Raw genomic sequence first — 24,501 nt, 5'->3', positions numbered from 1 at the left:
AAGAGTTTTCACAATCCAGTCATGAAATATCAAGTTCTTATCGAGCTTCATATTTCAATTTAGAAAGTGCTGTCTTTGTAAGTGCAGAACTGTGCTTTAAACATCAGTAGGTCCTACCCAAGGCTGTGAGTCTCATACAAAATTAAAATAATATTCCCACAAACTGGCAAGTAACTTCTTTAAGCAGAAAGAGCAAGAATCTTTTATTGTAGTACAAATAAACATTTCACAAAATTGCAATTGGGAATGTATACGTACTGTTAAGCATGACACAGAAAACATAAAGAAATAAGGTTATTGGGACCTAAAAGTTTCACTTAAAATCTCATCAGTTTTATTTTATACATAGTAGGTATGCAATACATATCAATTGAACTGCAAATAAACATTCTAGAAGATGTGCTTGCAAAATGTATAATGCTATAGTAGTAAAGTACAATTTTCAAATATGAGATTTTGTCTGTCAGATTTTTAAAAAGCCTTTAAAAATATGATATGCACAAGCTTGCCCTGAGGGAAAAATAAGATGGACTATAGATTATAAAATCTTTACATATTTTCCACAATGGCATTTTGAAATTGGAAAAGAGCAAATAGTGTGGAAAAAACTGAATGAGCGTATTACTAAAAATTCAGTGCACTCAACTACCTGATGGAAAATTTGAAGCACCTTTTCTCTTGCCTTCTTATATTATAATATGAAATGTATGAATTATATAGGCCTTGATCTTCAGAAACTTAAGAAAACTTCAAGTTGTAAGCCAAAATGTCATCAGAAAAAGAAAAATCCGGTATAAAATTTGCTACTGTAAGGCCACTGTTTAAAATTCTTTCATGTACAGACAATATACAATTTGGATACTTTTGTTTTTGTTTTTATTACATAAGCAAAACTTTGAACATATAAATGTCTGAATATAACTTGGTTAAGTGCTCTTTATGAAACCATGCTCAGAGAAAAATGCATAAACAAATAATGCCCTTCAAGTAATTTTTTTTTGTAAAAGAAACTGTACTTAATACAACTTTTAGATTGAATACTGTAATTTAAAAGCAATTGTTAAGTATAAAAGAATTGCAGCATTCCACTACTAAAAAATAAAGTTATTTTATCAAGAAAGTTACAGTATTAGTGCCTTAGTGCCACTTCTAACTCCTAACAAAAAGAGATGATCCCAAATTTTCTCCTGTAGTGTTGTTTCCATTTGTAATATTTCCAGATTAGATTTCCGTGGCAACATTTGTATATTCCTATCGAGAGAAAACAAGAGAAATAAAGACTTCAAAAGAAGTGTCAATTATAACATCTGAACTAGAGTTTTGTTTACACTGCAATTTTCAAAATATTTTAATTTACATAATACTACTAGCACCCCGAGATCCCCGCAAAGCTATGCAGAATCCCAAAGATGCATACTAATAACAGAACACATCAAAGCAGATATCAAACAATAAGTCAATAGGACAAAGAAAACATATAGCACTAGATAACACTAGTATTAGTAAGTTGATAAAAACATAATTCTGCTATTTGGGTGAGTTTCAGTGGGGTATCCCTGGCATAAAACCAAGACTCTTAAACCTTAGTCTCTCAAGAACAGAGCCTGATACTACACACACACACCTTGAACTAGTATTTTATCTTTTCCATCATATAGTATCTCTAATTCTAAAACTATATGGACTCTTCTCATTTGACTGATAACTGCAGAGAAAGCTATTGGAGGTGGGGAAGCTTTCTTGCTTTTGGATAGTTACCTACAACATAAAAATATATAAGCCTTCAATGAATATGGGAAAAAGAATTCACAAGAACAATAAGACTTTGATTAAAGGGTAATGAAAGTGGATTCTATATTGTGCTACTATGCAAAGTATTAAATTACTAACCACAAACTGGACATAAGATCATGCAACTAATAAAAGAGCAAACATGGTAAAATGGCATGTTTTTTAGGGATATAAAAAAATAAAAATTTATTAATACATATATCCTTACCTTTTACTAGGATCTTATATTATTAAAACTGAAAGAAATTTAAGAGTTGATTTATTTTTTGGCATTTATATTAGTATGGAAACTTTTAATTCCAAATAAAAACAGTGCTGATCGAAAATTCTTATTCTTCTTTCTGTTTTGGTTAATGAAATGTTCAAAATACATGCATATATACTTTTGTCAACATCACTCCTTTAAATAGAGGTAGACTTCATTGTATCCTATTTAATCATTATACAATATAAAAATCATATAAGTTTATCTTCAAATAAAATATCTGTTACCTACTTATAACCTTAAAAGGAAATTCTAACTGTAATAATTCTAAAATAAATTTCAACTGAAATATCTTACTTATAAAAACATGCGATTATTTTGAATGCCATTCACCCCTGACATAGCTTCTTTTATAACATCTCTCAAATGGATTCCTCCATCCTTCCCATGATTTAAAAGAATGCTGAACTAGACATATGAGCACTTCTCGTCTAGGTTTTCATAACTTGACATCTGGGTCCCTGCAAATGTTCCCTGTTGGTCTTCCTGCGCCGCATCTCTCCTCCCAGAACCTGTCCATCCACTGCTAACTAAGTGACCATCCTAAAGTTCCACTTTCTCCTTTTCAGTCTAGGATGATATCCTACTGCTACCACAAATCCTAAATATTCTCCCCAGCTTTCAAGGCCCTCTATAATTTGCACACCCCCATTTCCCCAGCCTTATATCCTACTGTCAAACATGGAGCTTTGTACCCACGCCTCAGCTCACAACCTACCTCCTCTGTGAAGAGCATATCAATGAAAGTACCTAGCATACATCCCCTGACCATTCCTACCACACTAATCTTCGCCTCCCTTTAAGCATTGGCCATCTGTGAAATTAAGCTCTTCAAAAATATGGTTGTGCAGTAAAGAGTTACCATAGCAGGCCTGACTGCTTCCTTCAAAAGGCCCGCTTACAAGGCTGGCCCTTGGCCGGCATCTGGGGACGGGGATTTCAGGAGGGTTCCCACCATTAACTGGTAAGTGCTGAAACTGTTTGTGTAAATAATATGGTTTATGCTGAACACTTGCTTTCCTTCGGGGAGTCTGGAATTTGGGTGTGTGCCTGGCAGGGGATGCCTACGTGATCAGCCCCCAGTAAGAACCTCGGGTACTGAGTCTCTCCAGTGAGCTTCCCAGGCTGGCAACATTTCACGTGTTGTCACAATTCATTGCTAGGGGAATTAAGCATGTCCTGTGTGACTTCACTGGGAGAGGACTCTTGGAAATTTGCACCTGGCTTCCTCCGGACTTTGCCCCACGTGCCTTATCCTTTTGCTGATTTTGCTCTGTCCCCTTTTACTGTAATAAATCATAGCCATGAGTACGGCTGTATGTGGAGTCCTCTGAGTCCTCCTGGTGAACCATCAAACCTGGGGGTGACCTTGGGGACCCCGACACAATGGTCTTTGTTTGCCAGCTTTTCAGAGCATATGATGGACATGTGTGTGAGTCTGTGTATATATGTATATGATTAGAATCCATTCAACATGCATTTTCTAAAGACTAACTATATGAAAGGCAACAGGGGAAGACATAAGACTAATGAGGCACCCCTACCCTCTAGAACTTGATCACCTATTTGGGGAAATAGGAAGGTAAACAGCAATAATTAGAGATCAAATGAAACAAGAGGTAAAAAAAGGGGCTTTGGTAAGGCTTTACAGTGGGTTTTCTAAGGAAAGTAGGGTTTAATAAGAAAAGAATAGGGCTTGGGAGGCTATTTCTAGCCACGGGAACAGTAGGAACAAAGGTACAAATACATGAAAATACATATTATGCTCCAAAACGCAGAGGGTCCACAGGGAAATACAGCTAGAAAGATAGCTTAGGGCCTGACCTGGCTATCAAGTTTGGTCTCTTTGTTTTGTAGGAATAGATACTCGGAAGGTGTTTGTGCAAGAGTGGTACGATACAATCCGTGTTCTGGGACAATGACTGTGCTAGTAGTAAACAGACTGAATAAGCAAATCACAGGAGGCAAGGATACAAGTTAGGTTTAAAAGCTTCCAAAACCAGACCAGGGATACATAAGAATGTAGAATATTTTAATAGTGAAGGTGGCATTTCCAATTAGCAGGGAAAGGACAAATTATTCAATAAATAGTATTAGAAAAACTATTGAGAAAAAAATTAGATCCTTCACATTATATCATAAATTCTCACTTGATTAAATATTGATATGTTAAAATTTAACCATAAAACCACTTGAAGGAAACACAGTAGAGAATTTTTTCAGTATAAGCATGGTATGAAATTTAGAAGCTATATATAGGGACAAATTTAACAGATTCATGAACATCTAAAAGTTCTATAATGTAAAAGCCAGCATAGACAGCTGACAAACATAAAATGAACACCAGCAAAGCAATACAACAGGTTAATACCCTCAGTAGATCAAGCACTCCTATGAATCAATACGAATAAGTACCACCCCAACAGAAACATGGACAAAGGACAGAAATAAGGAAATTAAAGAAAGAAATTCAAGTGGCCAATGAACACATAAAAAAGATGCTCAGGCCGGGCGTGGTGGCTCACGCCTGTAATCCTAGCACTCTGGGAGGCCGAGGTGGGCGGATCGTTTGAGCTCAGGAGTTCGAGACCAGCCTGAGCAAGAGCGAGACCCCATCTCTACTAAAAATAGAAAGAAATTATATGGACAGCTAAAAATATATATAGAAAAAATTAGCCGGGCATGGTGGCGCATGCCTGTAGTCCCAGCTACTCGGGAGGCTGAGACAGGAGGATCGCTTGAGCTCAGGAGTTTGAGGTTGCTGTGAGCTAGGCTGACGCCACGGCACTCACTCTAGCCTGGGCAACAGAGTGAGACTCTGTCTCAAAAAAAAAAAAAAAAAAAAAAAAGATGCTCACACCAGTAATAATCAAAGAAAGGCAAATGAGAGCTACTTCCTGCTATTAGACTGATAGAGCGTGTAGCGCTGCCTAGGGTGTAGGTAAACAGGCCCTTTCGTGTACTGCTGGTGAGAGTATAAATAAGCAAAAGGGGCAACACGGCAAGGTACCAAAATGTCAATGTGCCCAAGTGGTATTGGGATATGCATATCTTTAGGGGTATACAAAGACTTTCCAATGAGTATGTGGGTATAGATAGTTTTAGGGAATTAATTTCCTGATCTTCAAATCTCCAATGTTCACTTTCCAAATTCATCCTGCCTGCGCAATTGGTTAAGGCTGGTTCCCCACCTCCCCCCCTTACACAAGAATGATACATCTTCCCATCCCAAATTTTACTATTTTATATTACCTGGGGACCCCCCAAAAAGGGGCAATTTGAGATACTGGGTGTCAAGAAAGTGAACTAGCCCTAACAACTACTAATAAACAGCATGTTTCTGCAAGTCAGATGGTTTCAATTCTTTGCCCTTGTTTAATAAAATTTAAGGAGTATAAAATCAAGCTGTCAGTGATAGAACATTCAAAATACTTTTTGATGATATTTCACTAAGTGATTTTTTTGGCCTATAATTCAGAGTGAGTCCAAAGAACCGAGTGGGATTGCTATAATAGAAGTCCTTTCATTCCCATCTATATAACCATATAAACAAGGTTTCTCAGCACTTACATCTATAAAAAGAAAAAATAGAATTAGAATAGATACTTGAACACTGTATTATTCTACCAGCAATAAGTAATATTTATCTATGAATACATGAATTGAAAAAAGAAATGCATTTGCAATAAAACTTCTTTTGTCTAATCAATATTCAACAAAATTTGTAATATATTTAGGATATTTTGATCAACTATAATATTAACTCAATTCTGAGGAAATATTTAATACCCAATAGTCACAGAAATCTAATAACATTACATGTCAAATTAGATTTGGTGATCCATAAAATACTTTGAAAGATAAAATTCTATGGGGGAAGTGGAATAAAGTCCAAATTCAAGGCAAAAAAGGAACAATGTAAAATTTCTCACTGTTAAAAAAAATTGTGTATTTTTTTATATGGATGAGGTTAGTTATCAAATTCCTATAAGTATGCAGGTTTCACTGAATGAATTTAAAATAAGGATGTAACAGTTTTATTTAAGACTGTGTTTATAATATGCAAGAAATTATATCCATTATGATAACTTATGATAAAAAATATTAGATAACCTAAAAATGTGCAAGGAGGTGGACAATACTGTGAAATTCTACAGTATCTGAGCAAAAAGGTTTAAAGAGCACTGAAAAAAATAATACATCTATAGAGTGGAATAATATGCAGCTTTAAAATAAACAGATCGAATGGAATAATGAATGATTGATAGAACTAAGAAGACTTGGAATGGTTGAAGTTGTAAGGAGAACTGGGAGGATTAGTAGAACAAGTTTCTAGCTTGGCTTGGCTAGCTGTGATTGGACCTCGAGGGGAAATGAGTAGTCCGAGAAGGAGAGCAAGTTTGATGCAATTTTTAACAGCTTTACTGAGATGTAATTCACATACTATACAGTTCACCCATTTGAAAGTATACAATTCAGCAGCTTCTTAGTATATTCACAGAGTTGTGCAACCATCAATCACCACAATCAGTTTTAGAATATTTTCTCACCCCAAAAAGAAACCCCGTACCCATTAGCAATAACCCCATACCCTCACTTCCCAATTTTCCCTCACCCACCCCCCTGTCCCTGCCAACCACTAATCTACTATCTGTTTCTATGGCTTTGCCTGTTCTGGGCATTTCATATAAATGTAGTCATATAATATGTGATCATTTGTATCTGGCTTCTGTCACTTAGCATTATATTTTTAAGGGTCGTCCATGCTACAACATGTTTCAGTGCAAGTTTGGTTTTAAACATGCTGAATTTGAGGTGCTTTTAGGACATCCATGTGCAGATGTCTGGGAGGCATCTGAAAATCTGGTGGTCTGGAGAGCAGTCAGGGCTGAAGACATCAACAGTAGTGATGGCTGAAATTTTGGGAAGAGGTAAGGACAACCAAGACAAATAGGAGGAATAAGAAGGGAGAATAATGAGCATCACGCTAGGAAATGCTTACATTTGCAAAGAATACATGGAGGAAGAGAAACCACCAAATAAGATGGAGAAGTCAGAGAGGTAGGTGGTATAACTGGAGGCTCCGGATCATAAGTGTTCGAAGGTGATGATGCTTTTACACAACACTTCTTTTGCACCCTGGCACATTTCAGCTCCAGGGACGTGGCAAGTGTATAATAGATTCCTGTTGGTTCAGCTGATCTTGGTTTCTGTTCTATCTTTGTACTCCACGACTTTCAAGGTTTCTTTCACTGCCAAAAGCCACGAATCCCAGTGTCTAATTTCCTTCCTGCATTATCTTTATGCTCTCTCCTCTCTTTCCTTCATATCCACTAATATGATATTTTTCTCATTTAAAATATAATTCCATAGAAGTTAATTTTATGTCATATTTATGCTGCATTTTCAAATACTAACTTGGCTAATTCAAATAAAATCAAGTCACAGCTAAAAGAGTACGTAATTTAAATTATCAAGTAAACGAACTTTTTATTAACATTAGGAGTTAGCACAATGGAATCAACCTCAGTTTCTATCAGTGCATGAATGGATAAAGAAAATGTGGTGTATATACACAAATGGAATACTATTCAGCCTTAAAAAGAAGGAAATCCTGTCATTTGTGACAACATGGATGAACCTGGAGGACACTTTGTTAAGAGAAATAAGCCAGGCACAGAAAGACAAATGGAATATAATCTCACCTATATGTGGAATCTAAAAATAGCTTAATTCATAGAAACAGAGAGTAAAATGGTGGTTACCAGAGCCTGGGGAGACTGGGGAGAAGTTGTTCAAAGCACTAACACAAAATTTCAGTTATATAGGAGGAATAAGTTCAAGAGATGTATTGTATGTCACGGTGACTATACTTAATGACAATATATTGTATACTTGAATATTGCTAAAAGAATAGATTTCAAGTGTTCTCACCACAAAAAAATTGTAAGTATATGAGGTAATGCCTCTGTTAAATAGCTTTATTTAGCCATTCCACAACGTATACATATATCGAAATATCACATTGAACACCATAAATATATATAATTTGTACTCGTCAATTAAAAAACATAAATTAAAAAGAGCATATAGTAGTGATGATTGTATAGCATTATGAATGTAATTAATGTCACTGAATTGTATACTAAAAAATGGTTAAAATGAAAAATTTTATATTATACATATTTTACCACAATAAAAAAAATACAAATGGGGGAAAAAGGAAGAGTTAGTGTATTTTGCAATTATGTGCCTTTTGTATAGAGTCAGTTCAATATTTTTTGGCACTTAGCTAACTGTATAAGACTAAAAGTTAAAAGTCTTTACCTAAATTTCAATTTCAAAGATTAGCCATACAGCAGAAATTCTAAAGTAAAAAGTTGAAATAGCTGGTATATTCAAAATATTTGAGGTATAACAGCAAAAAGCATTTTAACATTAGTCTCACCATTCTATTACCATTACTCCCTAAAGTTTTTATTCAACTACCATGCAATAAGAGCATTTTAAAAACCTAAGTTGTTTCTTAAATAAAAATTAAATGGAAAACCCAATTTATCTAATGAACATAGATAATTTAGGAGTTCAAAAGTCAGTCAAAGTTTTTAAATGGTCATAATTCAACTAACCTTTTTTTTCCTCAGTAATCTTTCTCTGAATTTATTAGTGATAAATCCCCTTGGACCAGTGAACCGTAAACGCTGATATTTAGCCTGGATGTACAAGCTCTTCTGTACTAGGTCTGATTTATAATGGGGCAGGCATCTCCCACCTCTAAAGTTGCTCTGTAAAGGAAAAAAAGAATTAAATGTTAAAACTACAGCTTCCAAGTCTACTTTATTAGAACAACAGATGGAAAAATGTTTGGTACTTAGAGCTGCCCTTGATTCTAGGCATTATAGATATTAAAAGGAAAGGAGTTAATGATAGTAATAAAGTACATTTTCCCCAAACTAGCTTTCTAGCTTATTTTATATACTACTATATATTTTTAAAATCTTTATTCTATAATATATCAAATTTTTAAAACTGTTAAAAGAACTTGAAATTAATTCTTGAAATTCATGTTAAAAAATACAATTTTCAAACCCTCTAATGAGCTAAAATTATTCTTCTGATTCACAGTGAAATATATCAAATCTCAATGAGGGGGGAAAGACATTAAGTATCAACATCTACATAAGAATCAAAAACTCTTTTAACTTTATTCCTGTCAATATCTTCAAACCGATCTTTCTTTACCACAAAAAACCCATTATAACAAATGTGAGTTATATTAGAAAGAACATTTCCTAGCCTGTGTACTGTCCAGTATTACAATAGACATAAGAGGACAATTAATATTTGTGCTTTCCGTGAAGCTGATAAGAGGAATGGTCCCTTGTTAATTTACTGCTGGGGGTGGGAGAAGGAAGGAGTGTTCCATTTTGTCAGTCATGAAGCAGTTCTCTCCAGACCTTCCCAAACAATTCTCCAAACTTCCCTCCCTCACTCCTCCACATCACACACTCCTCATGTCCACCTAGGAGGATTTCCGAGCATCTTCCTAGAATAATCTAAAGCAGGTGGAATGCGGGGAGTTAGCTATGCTCCCAGCAAAAGTTCGGGTCCCTCAGACAGGGGTCGTCGCAAAGGATGAAAAAATAGTAGGAAACAGAAATAAAAATAATACACAGAGCCAACGATATAGTTTATAAAGGAAAGATTTATGAAGATAGATAAAGCAGGGTGCCCAGGTTACATCTCTTCCCCCGGAAATGCAACCCAGACTGAAGTTTTACACAGATACTTATAGCACAGGTACAGGTTTTCGGTTGCCAAGGGTAATGGGGTTTACATAGTAATAGGTAGTTTGGTTTAGGGTCAAAGTCTTCTAAAAGGCTACTACAGATCCTTCAACTAATTCTATCTAGGTGAACAATGAGTTATAAAATCTTCTTAGGGCAAACTTGTAAGTTTTATGATAAGGCTATTACTTTAGCAAAAACAGACATCGTGGCTCTGGTTATTGTGTATTAGAATAGAGATTTTAGAAGTCAAACATGAGCTGTCCCTTATGCTATTTCCTTTAACCGCATGGTTCCGTCTGGGCCGGCTCGGGCAGCATATCTTATGATCAGCTCTCATTGCCGGTGGCCTGTCTTTGTTGATCAGCTCCGGCATCCCGTGGCTCTAGGCAAGACCTGCTTTGTCTTTCAAAACAGGTGAGAGCCATAAACGGGATTTCAGTGTCACCTTGGAAAGCAGCTGCTACTGACCATTGAGACGCCCTCCTGAGTCGAGGCAGCTTTTGATATGCGAACTAACACGTTTACATTTTCCTTTAGGGCAAAGCCTTGCAAAGACTTCTGAAATCATTTCTGTCTCTAAAAATATATGGGGCATTTCTATAAATCAATATTTCTTAGGCTCAACAGTGGAAGAAGTGGCCCAAAGGTTCATAGATGGAGTCTATCTCTGCCCTACTAAATCTTAAAACCTTGGCTACTTGCCAACTCACTGGAAGAAGCTGCATTAAGCTTTTTGACTACAAAGGAATTCCTCCCTCCAAAATCATTTAATTAAATTCTCCTATAGAAAATAAATGTGGGCTGGGTACAGTGACTCCCACCTGTAATCTCAGCACTTTGGGAGGCTGAGGTAGGAGAATCACTTGAGGCCAGGAGCTTGAGACCAGCATGAGCAACATAGCAAGACCCCATCTCTATAAAAAATAGAAAAATTAGCTAGGTGTGTTGTAAAGTCCCAGTTACTCGGGAGGCTGAGGCAGGAGGATCGCTTGAGCCCAGAAATTTGAGGTGCAGTGAGCTATGATGACAAGACTGCACTCCAGCCTGGGTGATAGAGTGAGACTCTATCTCCATAAAAAAAAAAAAAAAAGAAGAAGGAGGAAGAAAAGAAATATGAAGCCATATGAAGAAAAACCCTGGGCAAAATTAAACTTTTAACCAGACCAGTTCAGCATTAAGTTGAATACTGGGAGATCTAATTCCAAGAAATCGGGAGAAGCTATGGTAGAGAAGGAAAGACTCTGGTGACCTGACAGGCTCTCTCAGGAGGAATTATAGTTAACTGCAAAATTGTTCTGAACTTATTTAACGAAATTCACACCTGATACTAAATGCAAGATACAAAGACTAAACAGATCCACCCCTTTTCCTTCAGGGGCCAACAATTTAGTCCAGACCGTGGGTCTGCGCACCTGACAGGCATCTAGTCTTTCTGACTGTGCCAATAGTCATCTCATCTCTACCAAGATTCAAAAAAAGGGTTCTTCAAGCTTGAAGAGCATAAAAGAATATTTAGTTTTAATGACACAAGCAGGAAGTCTTATTCTTCCATCTCTTCTTACCACTCAGGAGTTAAGGACTCAACCTGCGTTCATTTATTGGGCAGGGACAAGGGTCAGAATAAAAGCTGCAAATTCTATACCTTCAAAATAGCAGCCACTGCATACTAAATTTATTCCCAAATGTGCTCTTTTTTAAATAAAATCATAATTCTACTCAGAAGACTGGTATATATCACAAATAAATTTTATTATCTGTTGTTTTTTTATCTTCTCAATTTTCTCAAGCAAATGCTCACAGTAAAAAGGAAAATACAACCTAGTTGCATGTAAATATTTGATCGCAAAGTTGCATGGAGAGAGTTTTGTTTTTAAACCAAATTCTTTCTTTGTTCCGAATAAAAAACATCCCTGAGTCGCATTCCAACAACTATGTGACCAGGGTCCAATCAAATGGGATGAAGTTAATAGTGGCCCCTTTTCAAATGTTTCCAGGGAAAAGTTTAGTATTTGTAAACTATTAAAGCTAAAAAATAGAAGCTAAAGTTATAAAAACAAATAAAAACACATTTAGTTTATAGAAAGTCAAGGTCTGAATAAACCTATAGACCCCTATACAGATATCAAACAGGAAAGATTCCCTCAACGTGTTTGTGAAGAGCTAAACAATAACTCCCCTTATTAGATTATAAGATTACACACACTATAGCCTCTAAGGAAGTCAATAAAATTGTTTACAAACACTATAATGGCTGCATTAAATAAAAGCCTTCTTCAAACACTACTTGTTTCCCCTCTGATAATAAAATTCAGATTAACCAGAAAGTAAGCCAATGCCAGAAGGAAAAGAGATTGGGACTTGGTCAGGTGAGTTGCTGTTGCTGGCGCTGCTGCCTCTTTTATATATGTTTTTTTCCTAATTCCTGGTTAAGTCTACATTCTTTTATACTTAAAAAATTTTTTTTCTGCTTCTTCTAAAAGAGGAGACAGTTGTGAGGTTACGAAAGGGGAGAACTGGCTGTAAGACCCATTGCATTAAAAATATTAAGCTGCTAATTTAATAAAAGCCATAATGTGTACAATACTGAATTATGGCTTTAAAACTATGGCCTAATTAATGTTTAGACATCTAAATAGAACACATACAATGTTTAGCTTCTATAATAATTTTCAAAGATTTGGCCATAGGAATGAATTTTAATATATTTGAAATTTAGTGTTTGGTTTATTTTATTTAAGTTCCATCCTTAGAGTATTTAATAACAGGAAACTGACCATGGGCAATATTGGAAAAATGAATGTACAAATGGTGTATTACAATGGAGTAGTTATAAAAATTAAGTAGATTCCCCTTTCACACATTTTAGAAATGGGTATGTCATACATAATGAAGCATATATGTTTACAAGAAAGTATTTATGCTAGGTCTATTTTTCAACTATTGTCTAAGACTACAGAAAATTTCAGGTGAAACAGAATTATAATGAGACACCATAATTTTGTCAAGACCATCTGCACAAACTTGATACATCAGAGCTAATCTTGAGATTGACATGATCCAATTCTATACATCTAATAAGATGATTACTATATGGCTTTGAATGAGTCCATTTCATGTAAAAAGTAAATTCTAACAAAATATTTCCTTTTCTTAGGAATAATTATTTCTTCCCACTATTTTCCTATAAAGAATTGTACATTTCTATGCAATTATATAACATTACACAACTTTAAATGGTTAAGAGGAAAATTATTGCATATATTTTGAAAAAACATTTCTAAGAATTAATGTTTTTTTTTTTTTTTTTTTTTTTTGAGACAGAGTCTCACTCTGTTGCCCGGGCTAGAGTGAGTGTCGTGGCGTCAGTCTAGCTCACAGCAACCTCAATCTCCTGGGCTTAAGCGATCCTACTGCCTCAGCCTCCCGAGTAGCTGGGACTACAGGCATGCGCCACCATGCCCGGCTAATTTTTTTGTATATATATATTTTAGTTGTCCATATAATTTCTTTCTATTTTTAGTAGAGACGGGGTCTCACTCTTGCTCAGGCTGGTCTCGAACTCCTGACCTTGAGCGATCCACCCGCCTCGGCCTCCCAGAGTGCTAGGATTACAGGCGTGAGCCACCGCGCCCGGCCTCTAAGAATTAATGTTAAAGAAACTTTCCTTAAGGCCGGCCTCTAAGAATTAATGTTAAAGAAACTTTCCTTAAGGAAAAAGGGTAACAGGAGATAAATTTTATGATGATCTTAGAAAAATACTATAATCAACTAAATCTGACCAATGAGAAGAATAACATATAAGAAGCAGTTAGATCTGAAAGCTCAAATATACTGTCTATAAGTTATGCAGACATCACATTTTCAGTTGATTTGATGCCTCATTACTCAAGAGATCAAAAGATGGTGTAAAACATGTTTATGTATTCTGTGGCCATAGTTATTTTTGAAAACCTCATGTCACATGTTTTTGGGTATACAAATCATTGGCTAAAAATGTAATTTACACAATGCCTACAAATTATATTACTCCTATTAAATAAAACCTTTCAACACCTATAAATTTTGACTCTTGAGAAGCCAAGTATTAACAGAAGATCACTCAAGTACCCTTCTTGTCTATGGTTTGGGGCTAGTTTATGCCACTTTGCTGCTCATACTAACTTCTTCCTAATGAGCTAACTACTCTATCAAGCCTTCCTGCTACTTTCACAAAAAAACTCAAACTGTTTCCTTTTGGGGGTAGAGGGAAGAGACATCATAGTGAAAAATATGAATAAAGTACCATCATAAGCAAGAAATTTAGTCAAAATGTATTTTAAAAGCACTTCAACTTCTTAGAGGAAAGAGAGAAATACAACACTTTGTACTATAATTCTTACTCCATATGTTTGGGGAATGAGGTGTTCTGGATAATCAAAAATGTTGGTTGATGAAAAACTATCATTTACATCAGAAATAGATGTACAAATAATTAGAATGCAATAAAATATACTTTAACAAAATTTTCTGGACCAGAATCTTTCTCTGATGATCCAGAAGGTCTGTGAGGGTTATGTGTCTACGGGTCGGGTTTTCCAATCTGCTGAGTCCTGGAGAAAGCTCTATAGCTCTGCACTTCCATCTTAGAGGTACAGATGCTGGCTTAAAATGGGGGGGTCTGGGACCTTGCCTGCCTCCCCACCTAGAGCCACTCCACCCGTATCTGTTTTTTGTATTTATGTTTCCATGTAATACTTGAAAAAGGGTTTCACTGGTAGACAAAAAAAATTTGAAAATCAAGTTCTAAGGAAAAGGGCCATCAGTTTGATTATAGTTAATTATAAATGTCCAGAAATACTAGTTTATAGCGACTATTTGAAAGCATATCACAAAAACAGCTTCTAATTTACTAACACTCAGAACACTATGTCCAAAGCATAAACCCAAAGCGATTTAAATGGAAAACACTTAATACCTCAAAAGGTCTTTTAAAGCCTCCTGTGTTTTGATGGTTTCCCTCAACTCCAAATGGTTTGTAAGTAATGATATCTTTTCTTTGCATAGTATAATTCTGCATGAAAAAAAGTATTAGTATGGGTTAATATGCTTTAAAATTTATCTTAAAAGTTTGTTTTACCATTTAAAAAACACATGTTTTAAATGTATAGGATTAAGAACATAAAGCAGGGAGCAGGGAGCTTAGCTGTAGAAACACACACATCTCCCTTCGAGTGTGAGCAGGACCTAATAACTTGCTTCTTTCAAAAAATATATGGTAAAGTGATGGATATTACTGCGGAAGTGAGGTAGGTTACAGATAGACTCTGGCTTCCATATTTCTAGCCATTGCTTTCTCTTGTGGAAGCCAGCTGCCATTCCGTGAGCTGCCCTATAAAAAGGCAGATCTTTAAGACAGAAAGTAGAGTAGCAGTTGGCTGGGGGTGGGAACAATGAAACAGACATGAGGGCTCTTAATGGGTGTTCAAAATATTCTAAAACTGGAGTATGGTTACACATTTTGGTAAATTTACTAAAAATCATTAAATTGTATACCTAAATTGGGTGAATTTTATAGTATGTAAATTATACCCTAATAAAGTTGCTCAAAAAATCTTAAAGCTTGTACTATAACAAATCCAATGAAATCCTACTACATTAAGGGAGAGATGACCATGTCTTCTGTCATAATAACTTTAAGCCTCAACAGACTCCTATAACATGTACTTAATGAACACTTACAAACATTAGGAAAAATATTGGTGATTCCTGCACCTACCAATATATTTGTGAAGAATGTATAAGAATGAAAATTTTGGAACTGTAATCTTACCATGTAAGGTTTCTGAATCAATTTTCTGAAATCTGATTTTATAAAATATGTAGGGTTTTGGAAGTCATCAGTATGAATGTTCACCTTTGAAAAACTGGAATGCTGATCATTCCTAATAAAATGAAAGAGAAAATAAGAATCGTTTATTAGTTTACCTATTTCTAACAAATAAATAAGAAAAATTTTAAAAGCCCCTTCAGAGACAATTAAAGTAGCACAACAGTAAAATATCAATGATCACTACTAAAATTACAAATGATAGTTATCTGGCTAAAACCCTCATTTTTCAACAAACATCATTTAGCTAAGTTGGAAGGTAGCAATGGGGGAAAACAATATTCCTTGGACCATGGTTCTCAATCTGGGATCCAAGGACAGGCTTCCTGGGGGCTGTAACCCCTGAAACCACACATGAAATGTTTTCTGAGAAAAGAGAATCACTGCTCTAGAACCTCTGGCAGTACTATTGGCCCCCAGCCCCCAGACTCTTACTGGAGGAAGCACCAATGGCTCATGATGTCACTGTTGTAGTTGTTGCTTATGACTTTTTTTCACCTGGTAATCTATTGTTATAAATATACTGCCCAACCTTTGCAATGGCATACATAAGTATAAACCTTCCATCTGAAACATTGCCTCAAATCAGCAGTAAGTAGCTCGATGACTACATTGCCTCTCCTCCCATAGATATGGAAGGGTAAAATTGACAGGGGGGAATATGTAACAGGGTAGTCACTCCTCCTCCCATAGATATGGGAGGGAAATATTGACAGTGGGGAATATGTAACGGAGGGAATGGCCTGCAAAAAGGGCAAAAATATTTCCTGTCTCTTTAAAATATCCTCCACTTCTTTTTGAGAACTAAAACCTGTATCCCTGCCTCAGCCCAGTGGTTGGGAAGGGCAGGGTAATGTCTTTTGTTCTTTGTGCTACAGGAGATGGCTGAGCCCCAGAGGGAGGTCCTAGGTAGAGGTCAAGGGATTGCCTTCAGTTGAACGGCAATTGCCTGAAGCTGAGAACTCACCCTTTAAAAACTTTGTATTTCTGCTTATTATTAGGAGGATGGCATTATAGACAGGAGTCTCCATCCTCCTCCTTTGCCAGCAAAGTAATAAAGTCCTCTTTCCTTCTCCTCAAAAAAAAAAAAAAAAAAAAGCGAGGTATGTGATTGGCTCAGGGTCCCCTCACTGCAGAGCTGAGGCCCTGATACCACAGGGCTATCGCAGCAAAGGACGGGCTCCCTTCTCCTGTCATCATGAGGTCCCGAGGCCAAGAAAGGCTCTTCCTAGGTAGCCTTATCTGGGAGGGAGGTCCTTCCTTGGGCTCTTCCTCTGATTCAAGCCTCATTTCCACAGCCCTTGGGCATTGCTCTCCTTGTCACATGCCACATCTCCTCACAATGCTCCTCAGACCCTTCCTGGGTCTTCTGCAGGCCCTGCTCCATGGTGAACAAACTGCTCATTACCTTGGCTCTGTTTCAGTCCCTCCCATGGATTCTCCACTGGCATCGCCACGACCCCCCCCCCCGCCCCCCAAGGTTTTTCATGCTCTCATCCTGGCTGCCTTGCTGGCTGCCATGCTCTAATCTCCTCAACACGCACACTGAGCTTTGTGAATATTTAACTGCATGTGGTTCCCAGCATACACCACACCACGATCTCTCTTGCTTCTACACCTTTGCATGTGCAGTTCCTTCTGTGATCAACTTCCTTCCACTTAGATTAACTTCAAGATTTAGAACTACTTGTAACTCTTCCAGGAAGGCTTTCCTAAACCCCTCTGAGGTGGAATAGGTACTCCTTACCATGTGCACATGTAGCATTTTTGGGTCTTAACACCTATCACTCTGTGTTTTTAACTACTGGTGTACCTGTCTGTTGAATGGAACAAGTTGCAATTCCTTCAGAGGAGGTACTGTGGATGGTTCATTTTGTGGCCCTAGCTCTGAGCCTGGAACCTAACATGAAATAGACACTCAGGGTTTTCTGAAATGTTAAAAACCCTCATGTTCTGTCAAAATGTTCATGATACGATAAGTCAAAAGAGTAGAATATTGAGGATAATTCCAATTATTTAAAATACGTATGTACCCAGAAAAAATAAATGACAAAAAATATACTAAAATATTAACAGTGGGCATCTCTTACTGGTGAAATTAAGAATGCCTTATATTTTTGTTTCTATATTTTATTATATTTTTCCAAATGATTACCATTAGTGTATATGACTACTTCTAAAAATAAAACAACAAACTTTTAAAAATCCCCTTTGCAATGCATATATTTGACAAGGGATAACATACAGAATATATTACAAACTTGTACACCTCAACAATAAAAAGATTTTATTTGATTTAAAAATGGGCAAAGGATTTGAATAGAAATCTCTCCAAAGAAGACATAGCAATGGCCAACAAGTACATGAAAAGAAGCTCAACATCACTAGTCATTAGGGATATGCAAATCAAAACCACCGTGCGATATTACTTTACACTCACTAGAAAGATGATAATCAAAAAGATGACAATGCCAATGTTCATAACAGTACTATACATAATGGCCAAAAGGTAGAAACAACACAAATGTCCACGAGCAGAAAAAAATGAATAAACAAAATGTGGTATAGCCATACAATGGAGGATTATTCAGCCTTAAAAAAGAATGAACTTTTTTTTAAAAAAGGAATGAAATTCTGACACATGATACAACATGGATGAACCTTGAAAACATTATGCTAAGTGAAAGAAGCCAGACACAAAGGACAAATATTGTTTAATTCTACTTACAAGAGATACCTAAATAGGCTAATTCACACAGACAAAAAGAACAGAGGTTGCCAGGGGCTGGGGGGAATGAAGTGTGGGGAGTTATTGTTTAATGAGTATAGAGTTTCTGTCTGCAAAGATTAAAAAGTTCTGGAAATGAATAGTGATGATTATTATATAACATTGTGAATATATTATACTTAATGCCAATGAATTGTATACTTAAAAATGTTAGAATGGCAAATTTTTTGATATGTATATTTTAACACAATAAAAAAATTTTAAATCCTTTGATATTTGATTTTTGATCAGGCAAATGAATGCCCAGGGGAAAGAAACTATTTCCCAGCCTCTCTGTAGCCAGGTATGGCCATGGGACTAAATTTTGGCCAATAATGCTAAAGCATCATGTATAAATTTCATGAACTCTTTAAAGGAAAGGCTCAAAGGAGGACACGATTTAGTCTTCTTTTTTCAAGATGAGAACAATGAAGTTTGGGGAGATGCATTGCACAGTTAATCGATCACTTAATTCAAATTTCCAAAAAAATACCCATCTTAGAGTATGAGGTGGATGCCAGGTACAGAGGATATGGGAGGAGCAAGATCTAAACAGCCTGGTGCCCTGATACATTCGCTCTACCATGTCACCCTATTGTACAAACTTCCTACCTCTAATCTTTTTTTTACTTGAGAAAAAAATATTTTTTTTCTCTAGCTGTCACAGTCCATTCTCCACTCAGCAACCACAGCCAACCACAGTGATCCTTTTAAATTTAAGGGAGATTATGTCTCTTCTCTGGTTGGAACGCAAAATGTTTTCTAATTTCACCCAGAGTAAAATACAAAGTCTTCATGTCCTTCAGTCCTTAAAAGCCCTACATGATTTGACCTCACCTAATAACGCTCCCTTTTCCACCATGTTGCAACCCCACTGGCCCCCTTTCTATTCCTTAAACAACAGCAAGCATGCTCCTGCCTCAAGGACTTTGCATTCACTGTTCCTGCTCTTGAAATAACATCCCCTCAAATAACCCTATGGCTAACTCTCTCACTTAATTTATATCTCTGCTAAATTTTTTTTAAAAGTTAAGTGTACTCCGTGACTACTTTAAAGAAAATCACATCACACATGTCAATCCTTCCTATTAAATTTCCTCTTCTGTCTTATTTTAACCTATCAATCCACTTACATGCATTTATCTATTTTCTTTCTATTATTAAATCGTAAGCACCATGAAGGCATGAGATTTGTGTACAGTTTTTCACCATATCCCCAGTCCTTAGAACAGTAAGTAGAACAAAGAAATTAAGACATAAATATTTGTTGAATATATGAATAAAAGATCTTTATAAAGTTCACTCCAGTTTAGTATAGATTATAGATTGTTATAAAAGCAAGAATAAAAACTGTTGTTTTCCCATAAGCTGTGACTTAATTTTTCGACTTTACAATGGATTTGTCGGGAGGTAGCCCCATTGTGACTTGAGGAGCATTTGTAGAGAACAGCAGGGTCTTGGGGACCAGACAGAATCCTCAAGTGTTAGGCTTGCTTATGAAAGCTCCTAAGTCATCATAGGATAGTGATCCAGATCAAATGCAAGACAATTAAAGTATCCTCTGTCCTGTCTACTCCTTTGGAAAGTCTTCATTCATTCATTCAACAAATATGACTGAGCTCAAGGCAGCGGGGATACAATAGTGAGCAAACATAGACACAGCCTGCACACAACTTTTTAAGGGAAAACCACACAGGTGAGAAATCACATCCTATGATTCATGATTTTATTGTGTTTCAATTCTTCTGAATTTCTATGGAAACTATACACTGACTTAATTTAAAAGGTTTATGTAAAAATGCAATGAGGTCAATTTTGATAAAGTGAATTTCTAGGATGTGGAGAAATTGGACCTTTGACACATTGCTGGTAGGAATGTAAAACAGTGCAGTCACTTTGGAAAATAGTCTGGCAGATCTTCAAAAGTTAAACATAGAGTTACCATCCAACTCATCAATTTCACTCCTAGGTACATACCAAAGAGAAATGAAAACATATGTCCACACAAAAACTTGCACACAAATGTTCATAGCACCATTATTCACAATAGACAAAAATTGGAAACAACGCAAATGTTCATCAACTAGTAAATGAATAAACAAAATATAGCATATCCACACAATAGAATATTATTCAGCCATAATAAGAATCCTCATGCTACAACATGGATGAAGGTTGAAAACAGTATGCTATATGAAAGAAGCCAGTCACAAAAGGCCACATATTATATGATTACATCTATATGAAATGTCAAGAATAGGCAAATCCACAGAGACACAGTGGTTTCCAGGGGCTGGGGGAAAGCAGAAATGGGGAGTAACAACTAATGGGTAGAGTTTTTCCTTTTGGGGTGATGAAATGTTTTAGAATTGGAAATGTTTTGGAACTCTGTGAATATACTAAAAAGCTCCTGAACTGTTTACTTTTGAAGGATGAATTTTATGGTAAGTAATATCTCACTTTTTAAAAAGCCTCATGGCTCCACTTTGCAACACCAGCTATTCAGTACAAATAAAATAGTCCAACAGACCCAGCAAAAAACACCTTGTAGGAAGATATCTTTGCACATTACAACACTACCCTCATAGCTATCATAAATAATACTTAATGCTGACCAGCTGCTCTACCTTACACTCATCACTTTATTTAATCTTAACCACCACTGTGAGGTAAGTATAATCCTTATCCCTATTTTACAGATGAGGAAAGAGACCAAGTAACTTGCTCAAAGTTAGTCACATAACTAGGAGTCTAAGAGCCGGGCACTGAACTCAGGTCTAACTCCAGTGCTCAAGTTCTTAATCATCTAAAAGGGTAAAGATATATATTGTTTTCCACTGTATAGGAAAATTATTTTTATTTCAATAGATTTGGGGGTACAAGTGTTTTTTATTGCATGGATGAATTGTAGATATATTCTGAAGCATTGTATGGTCTTTATAATATGCTGATCATCTTAAATCTGTTTTAAAAATCCTGTGTCTTAGTACTCTGGATTTCTTACACTTGCTGAGTCAAGGAAAACATGACAGAGAGCTTGTGTCATTAAGAAGCACAGTTATGCTATGCATTAACCATATCATATTAGGAGACTGGAGACTTTCACCTAGCAAGGGACAGTATTTTTACTATTTTACTTTCAATTATTTTATATGTCTCAACACACAGTTTCACCATCTTTTAATCAGTCTCAAACTTACTGTCAGAGTCAAGTCCAGTTTTAAATAAGTGCCCTGCATTTTGACTAAGACCTAATTAGCCACAGACTTGACTTAAAAGCCTAGTCAAATACAGTATCTTATTAATTTGATACTAAGGATTATGGAAAAACAATTAGCACTGATCCTTCCTATTTATACATTCCCACTTTCTGGGAGATCCAAATAGTGTGAGGATTCTTGGGTGAACTGGAAATCGTGTCCCATTCAATTATATTTCTAATCATATGGGGTCCCAGAATTGCCGTGAGTTCCATGGCATCTCTAGTTCTGAACTAGAGATAAACTGGGGCCAATCTGGACTTCTCAGAGGTCCTAAAAAGAGGTACAATGTTAGGAAAGAAAAATAAGGATCTACTGATGATCTATGTGCCATATATGACATAACTACAGTACTTTACATGTGCCGGCTCATTTAATATATATAACTGTCCCACATCATAAATTGGTTTTACCATTTTATAGGTGGAGAGACTCCAGAGACTAAGCAAATTTGTCCAAGATCAGACAGCTTGTAAACTGGCAGAGGTGAGATTCAAACTTAGGTTTTTCCTCTGCACTTACTACTACACCTGCCTCCATTTTGTGGACAGACATCCACAAAGAGTCCCAAAACAGAACTGTACTGACTTCAGGAAATTTTGTACTAGCCAAAGAATACCCTAGAATCTAAAGGGTAGAATGTATCAGAGTTTCAATCAGCTTGAACCAAATAGTCCATAAATTTGCTGGTCCTGCCTCCTAATATTAGAAAAGTTATTATACCCCTTTCTAGAATTAAGAAGACCTCGAGTACTCACACACCCCACAATTTTTGTTGTTTAAATCAAACCATATATAAAGATCACTGGACAATTTTGAAACATTTTAACAGATTTCATTTAAACATATAAAATGGATTTGAAGGATCAAATTCCTATACTAAAGTAAAAATTATCATCACACGAAAAATTGAAAAATATGCTGAAACCAAAAGCTCCCTGATAACAGGATGTTTTTCATCCACTGATTACCTCTCTGCAGCACTAGCTATGTGAAAAATGTGCTCATCTTCATTCTGTAACCGTTCCTTTCTCCTTCTTTCAATGTCATGTCGTAGGTCATTTGGATCTATTATTTTGACCAGAGTCTGAGGAATTTTGACAGAAGACAAACCATTCACATTACTGTTAGTTGCACAAAGACCATATCTAACAAGAACCTTAATTAAAAGTCTTAAATATGTTATCTTGTACTCATCCTGCTAACAGTAGTGTAAACTGATACAAATATTTTGAGACATAATTGACAATACACAGTCAGAAAAGTTCCTGAAATTGAACCAGGAATCCCACCTCTGGGACTCTCTCCCAGAGAAAAGGCTATCTACCTATATATATTCAAAATATTATATTTAAAACAACAAAAAATGGAAGCAACTTAAATGTAGAAAAGAATTTTAAGGGGAAGAGAAGAATGAAAAAGTAAATTATAGTAAACTTAACTCAAAGAATAATGTACAATCATTTAAATTATGGTAATAAAGACTGTGGAAGTCAACATGGAAAAAACATTTATTGAAAAAAGTTAATTAAAATTTTAAAAGCCTTAATCATAAAAAGGTCATGGGGAATTCAATGATTTTACATAAATGGAATGTTATTATGGATTAAATAAAAAGAGAAAAGCATACAAAATTGCATCTACTATGATAGTGACTATGTTAAAATACAAGATGTGAGACTGTAAGAAAAGATGGTCAAATAATATCTTGTGTTAAATGGTTGAATTATAGGAGATTTTTTTCTAAATCCTCACATTTCCTGTAAGTTGATTACAGTACTTTGATGATTAGAAATGTGAAAATATCATCTATTCAATAAATTAACCGATCTCCACAAATTCAATAAAAATTGTAATCATTTGCCAAGTAAAAAATTATTTATATATTCTATCAGAAATGTATCAAAATATCTCCTCTACAAAAACACAAAAACTCTTTATTCTCAATGAATAAATTAGCACTTCTTTTAGAACTCGATATAATTCTTCTAAAACAAGAGCCAGTTTTCTTCCTGCGCTCCGCCCCCGCCCCGCCCCCGCCCCGCCCCGCCAGTCGAGACAGTCTTTTTTTTTTTTTTTTTCCAGACAGAGTCTCACTTGTTGCCTGGGCTAGAGTGCCCTGGCGTCAGCCTAGCTCACAGCAACCTCAAACTCCTGGGCTCAAGCGATCCTCCTGCCTCAGCCTCCTGGGTACCTGGGACTATAGGCATGCGCCACCATGCCCAGCTAATTTTGTTTTTTCTATTTTTAGTTGTTTGGCTAATTTCTTTCTATTTTTAGTAGAGACGGGGTCTTGATCTTGCTCAGGCTGGTCTTGAACTCCTGAGCTCAAGCGATCCTCCCGCCTTGGCCTCCCAGAGTGCTAGGCAGTCTTTCTAATTAGCAGAGAAATGGCAGGTGGGAGGGGAGGTGTTGGGTGGGAACTCCACACAACACGCGACAATAAAGAAATTTAGTATTGTTTCCCTTATTTTGCTAGTTCATATTCCACAGAATCGTTTGTACGTTCTATTGCAAACAGAAGGGCAATATGAAATGAAACTTAGCTCCTTTGCATTCATTCCATGTATAATTTAAAAATATATTCCATGTGACTGCTTTGAAAAAATAGGTATTAAACATACTTTCTGTAAGCTTTACAGTGCGGAGTTTTGGAATGAATAATTAAACAAAGTTGTTATCCTTAGGGATTGTCCCTCTTAGGGAATATTTTTGTTTTTTGTCAGTATTCTTACTCCAACCTGGCCGATAATCAGAATCAC

The 24,501-nt window shown here is 36.0% G+C and overlaps 1 protein-coding gene across 2 annotated transcripts in view; it reads right to left on the bottom strand.

The window, feature by feature from the left end:
- Window positions 1-1,199: 1,199 nt before the first annotated feature.
- BCLAF3 (BCLAF1 and THRAP3 family member 3) overlaps window positions 1,200-24,501 on the bottom strand; it is a 39,829-nt gene continuing 16,527 nt past the window's right edge. Inside the window, exons 7-11 of one of the 2 annotated variants that reach the window (XM_069463868.1) lie at window positions 22,711-22,826; window positions 15,656-15,767; window positions 14,801-14,896; window positions 8,686-8,841; window positions 1,200-1,251 (exon numbers count right to left, since the gene is read on the bottom strand). In XM_069463868.1, coding sequence (XP_069319969.1) covers window positions 1,222-1,251; window positions 8,686-8,841; window positions 14,801-14,896; window positions 15,656-15,767; window positions 22,711-22,826 — 510 coding nt within the window. In that variant the 3' untranslated portion in view covers window positions 1,200-1,221. The remainder of the gene's footprint in view (window positions 1,252-8,685; window positions 8,842-14,800; window positions 14,897-15,655; window positions 15,768-22,710; window positions 22,827-24,501) is intronic. The other variant, XM_069463869.1, reaches the window with a different exon arrangement.

This window comes from Eulemur rufifrons, chromosome 30, assembly GCF_041146395.1.
Source record: "Eulemur rufifrons isolate Redbay chromosome 30, OSU_ERuf_1, whole genome shotgun sequence".
In the NCBI taxonomy this organism is placed as follows: domain Eukaryota; kingdom Metazoa; phylum Chordata; class Mammalia; order Primates; family Lemuridae; genus Eulemur; species Eulemur rufifrons.
Note: the sequence above shows the minus strand (reverse complement) of the source record. Positions and strands in the feature narration are given on the sequence as shown.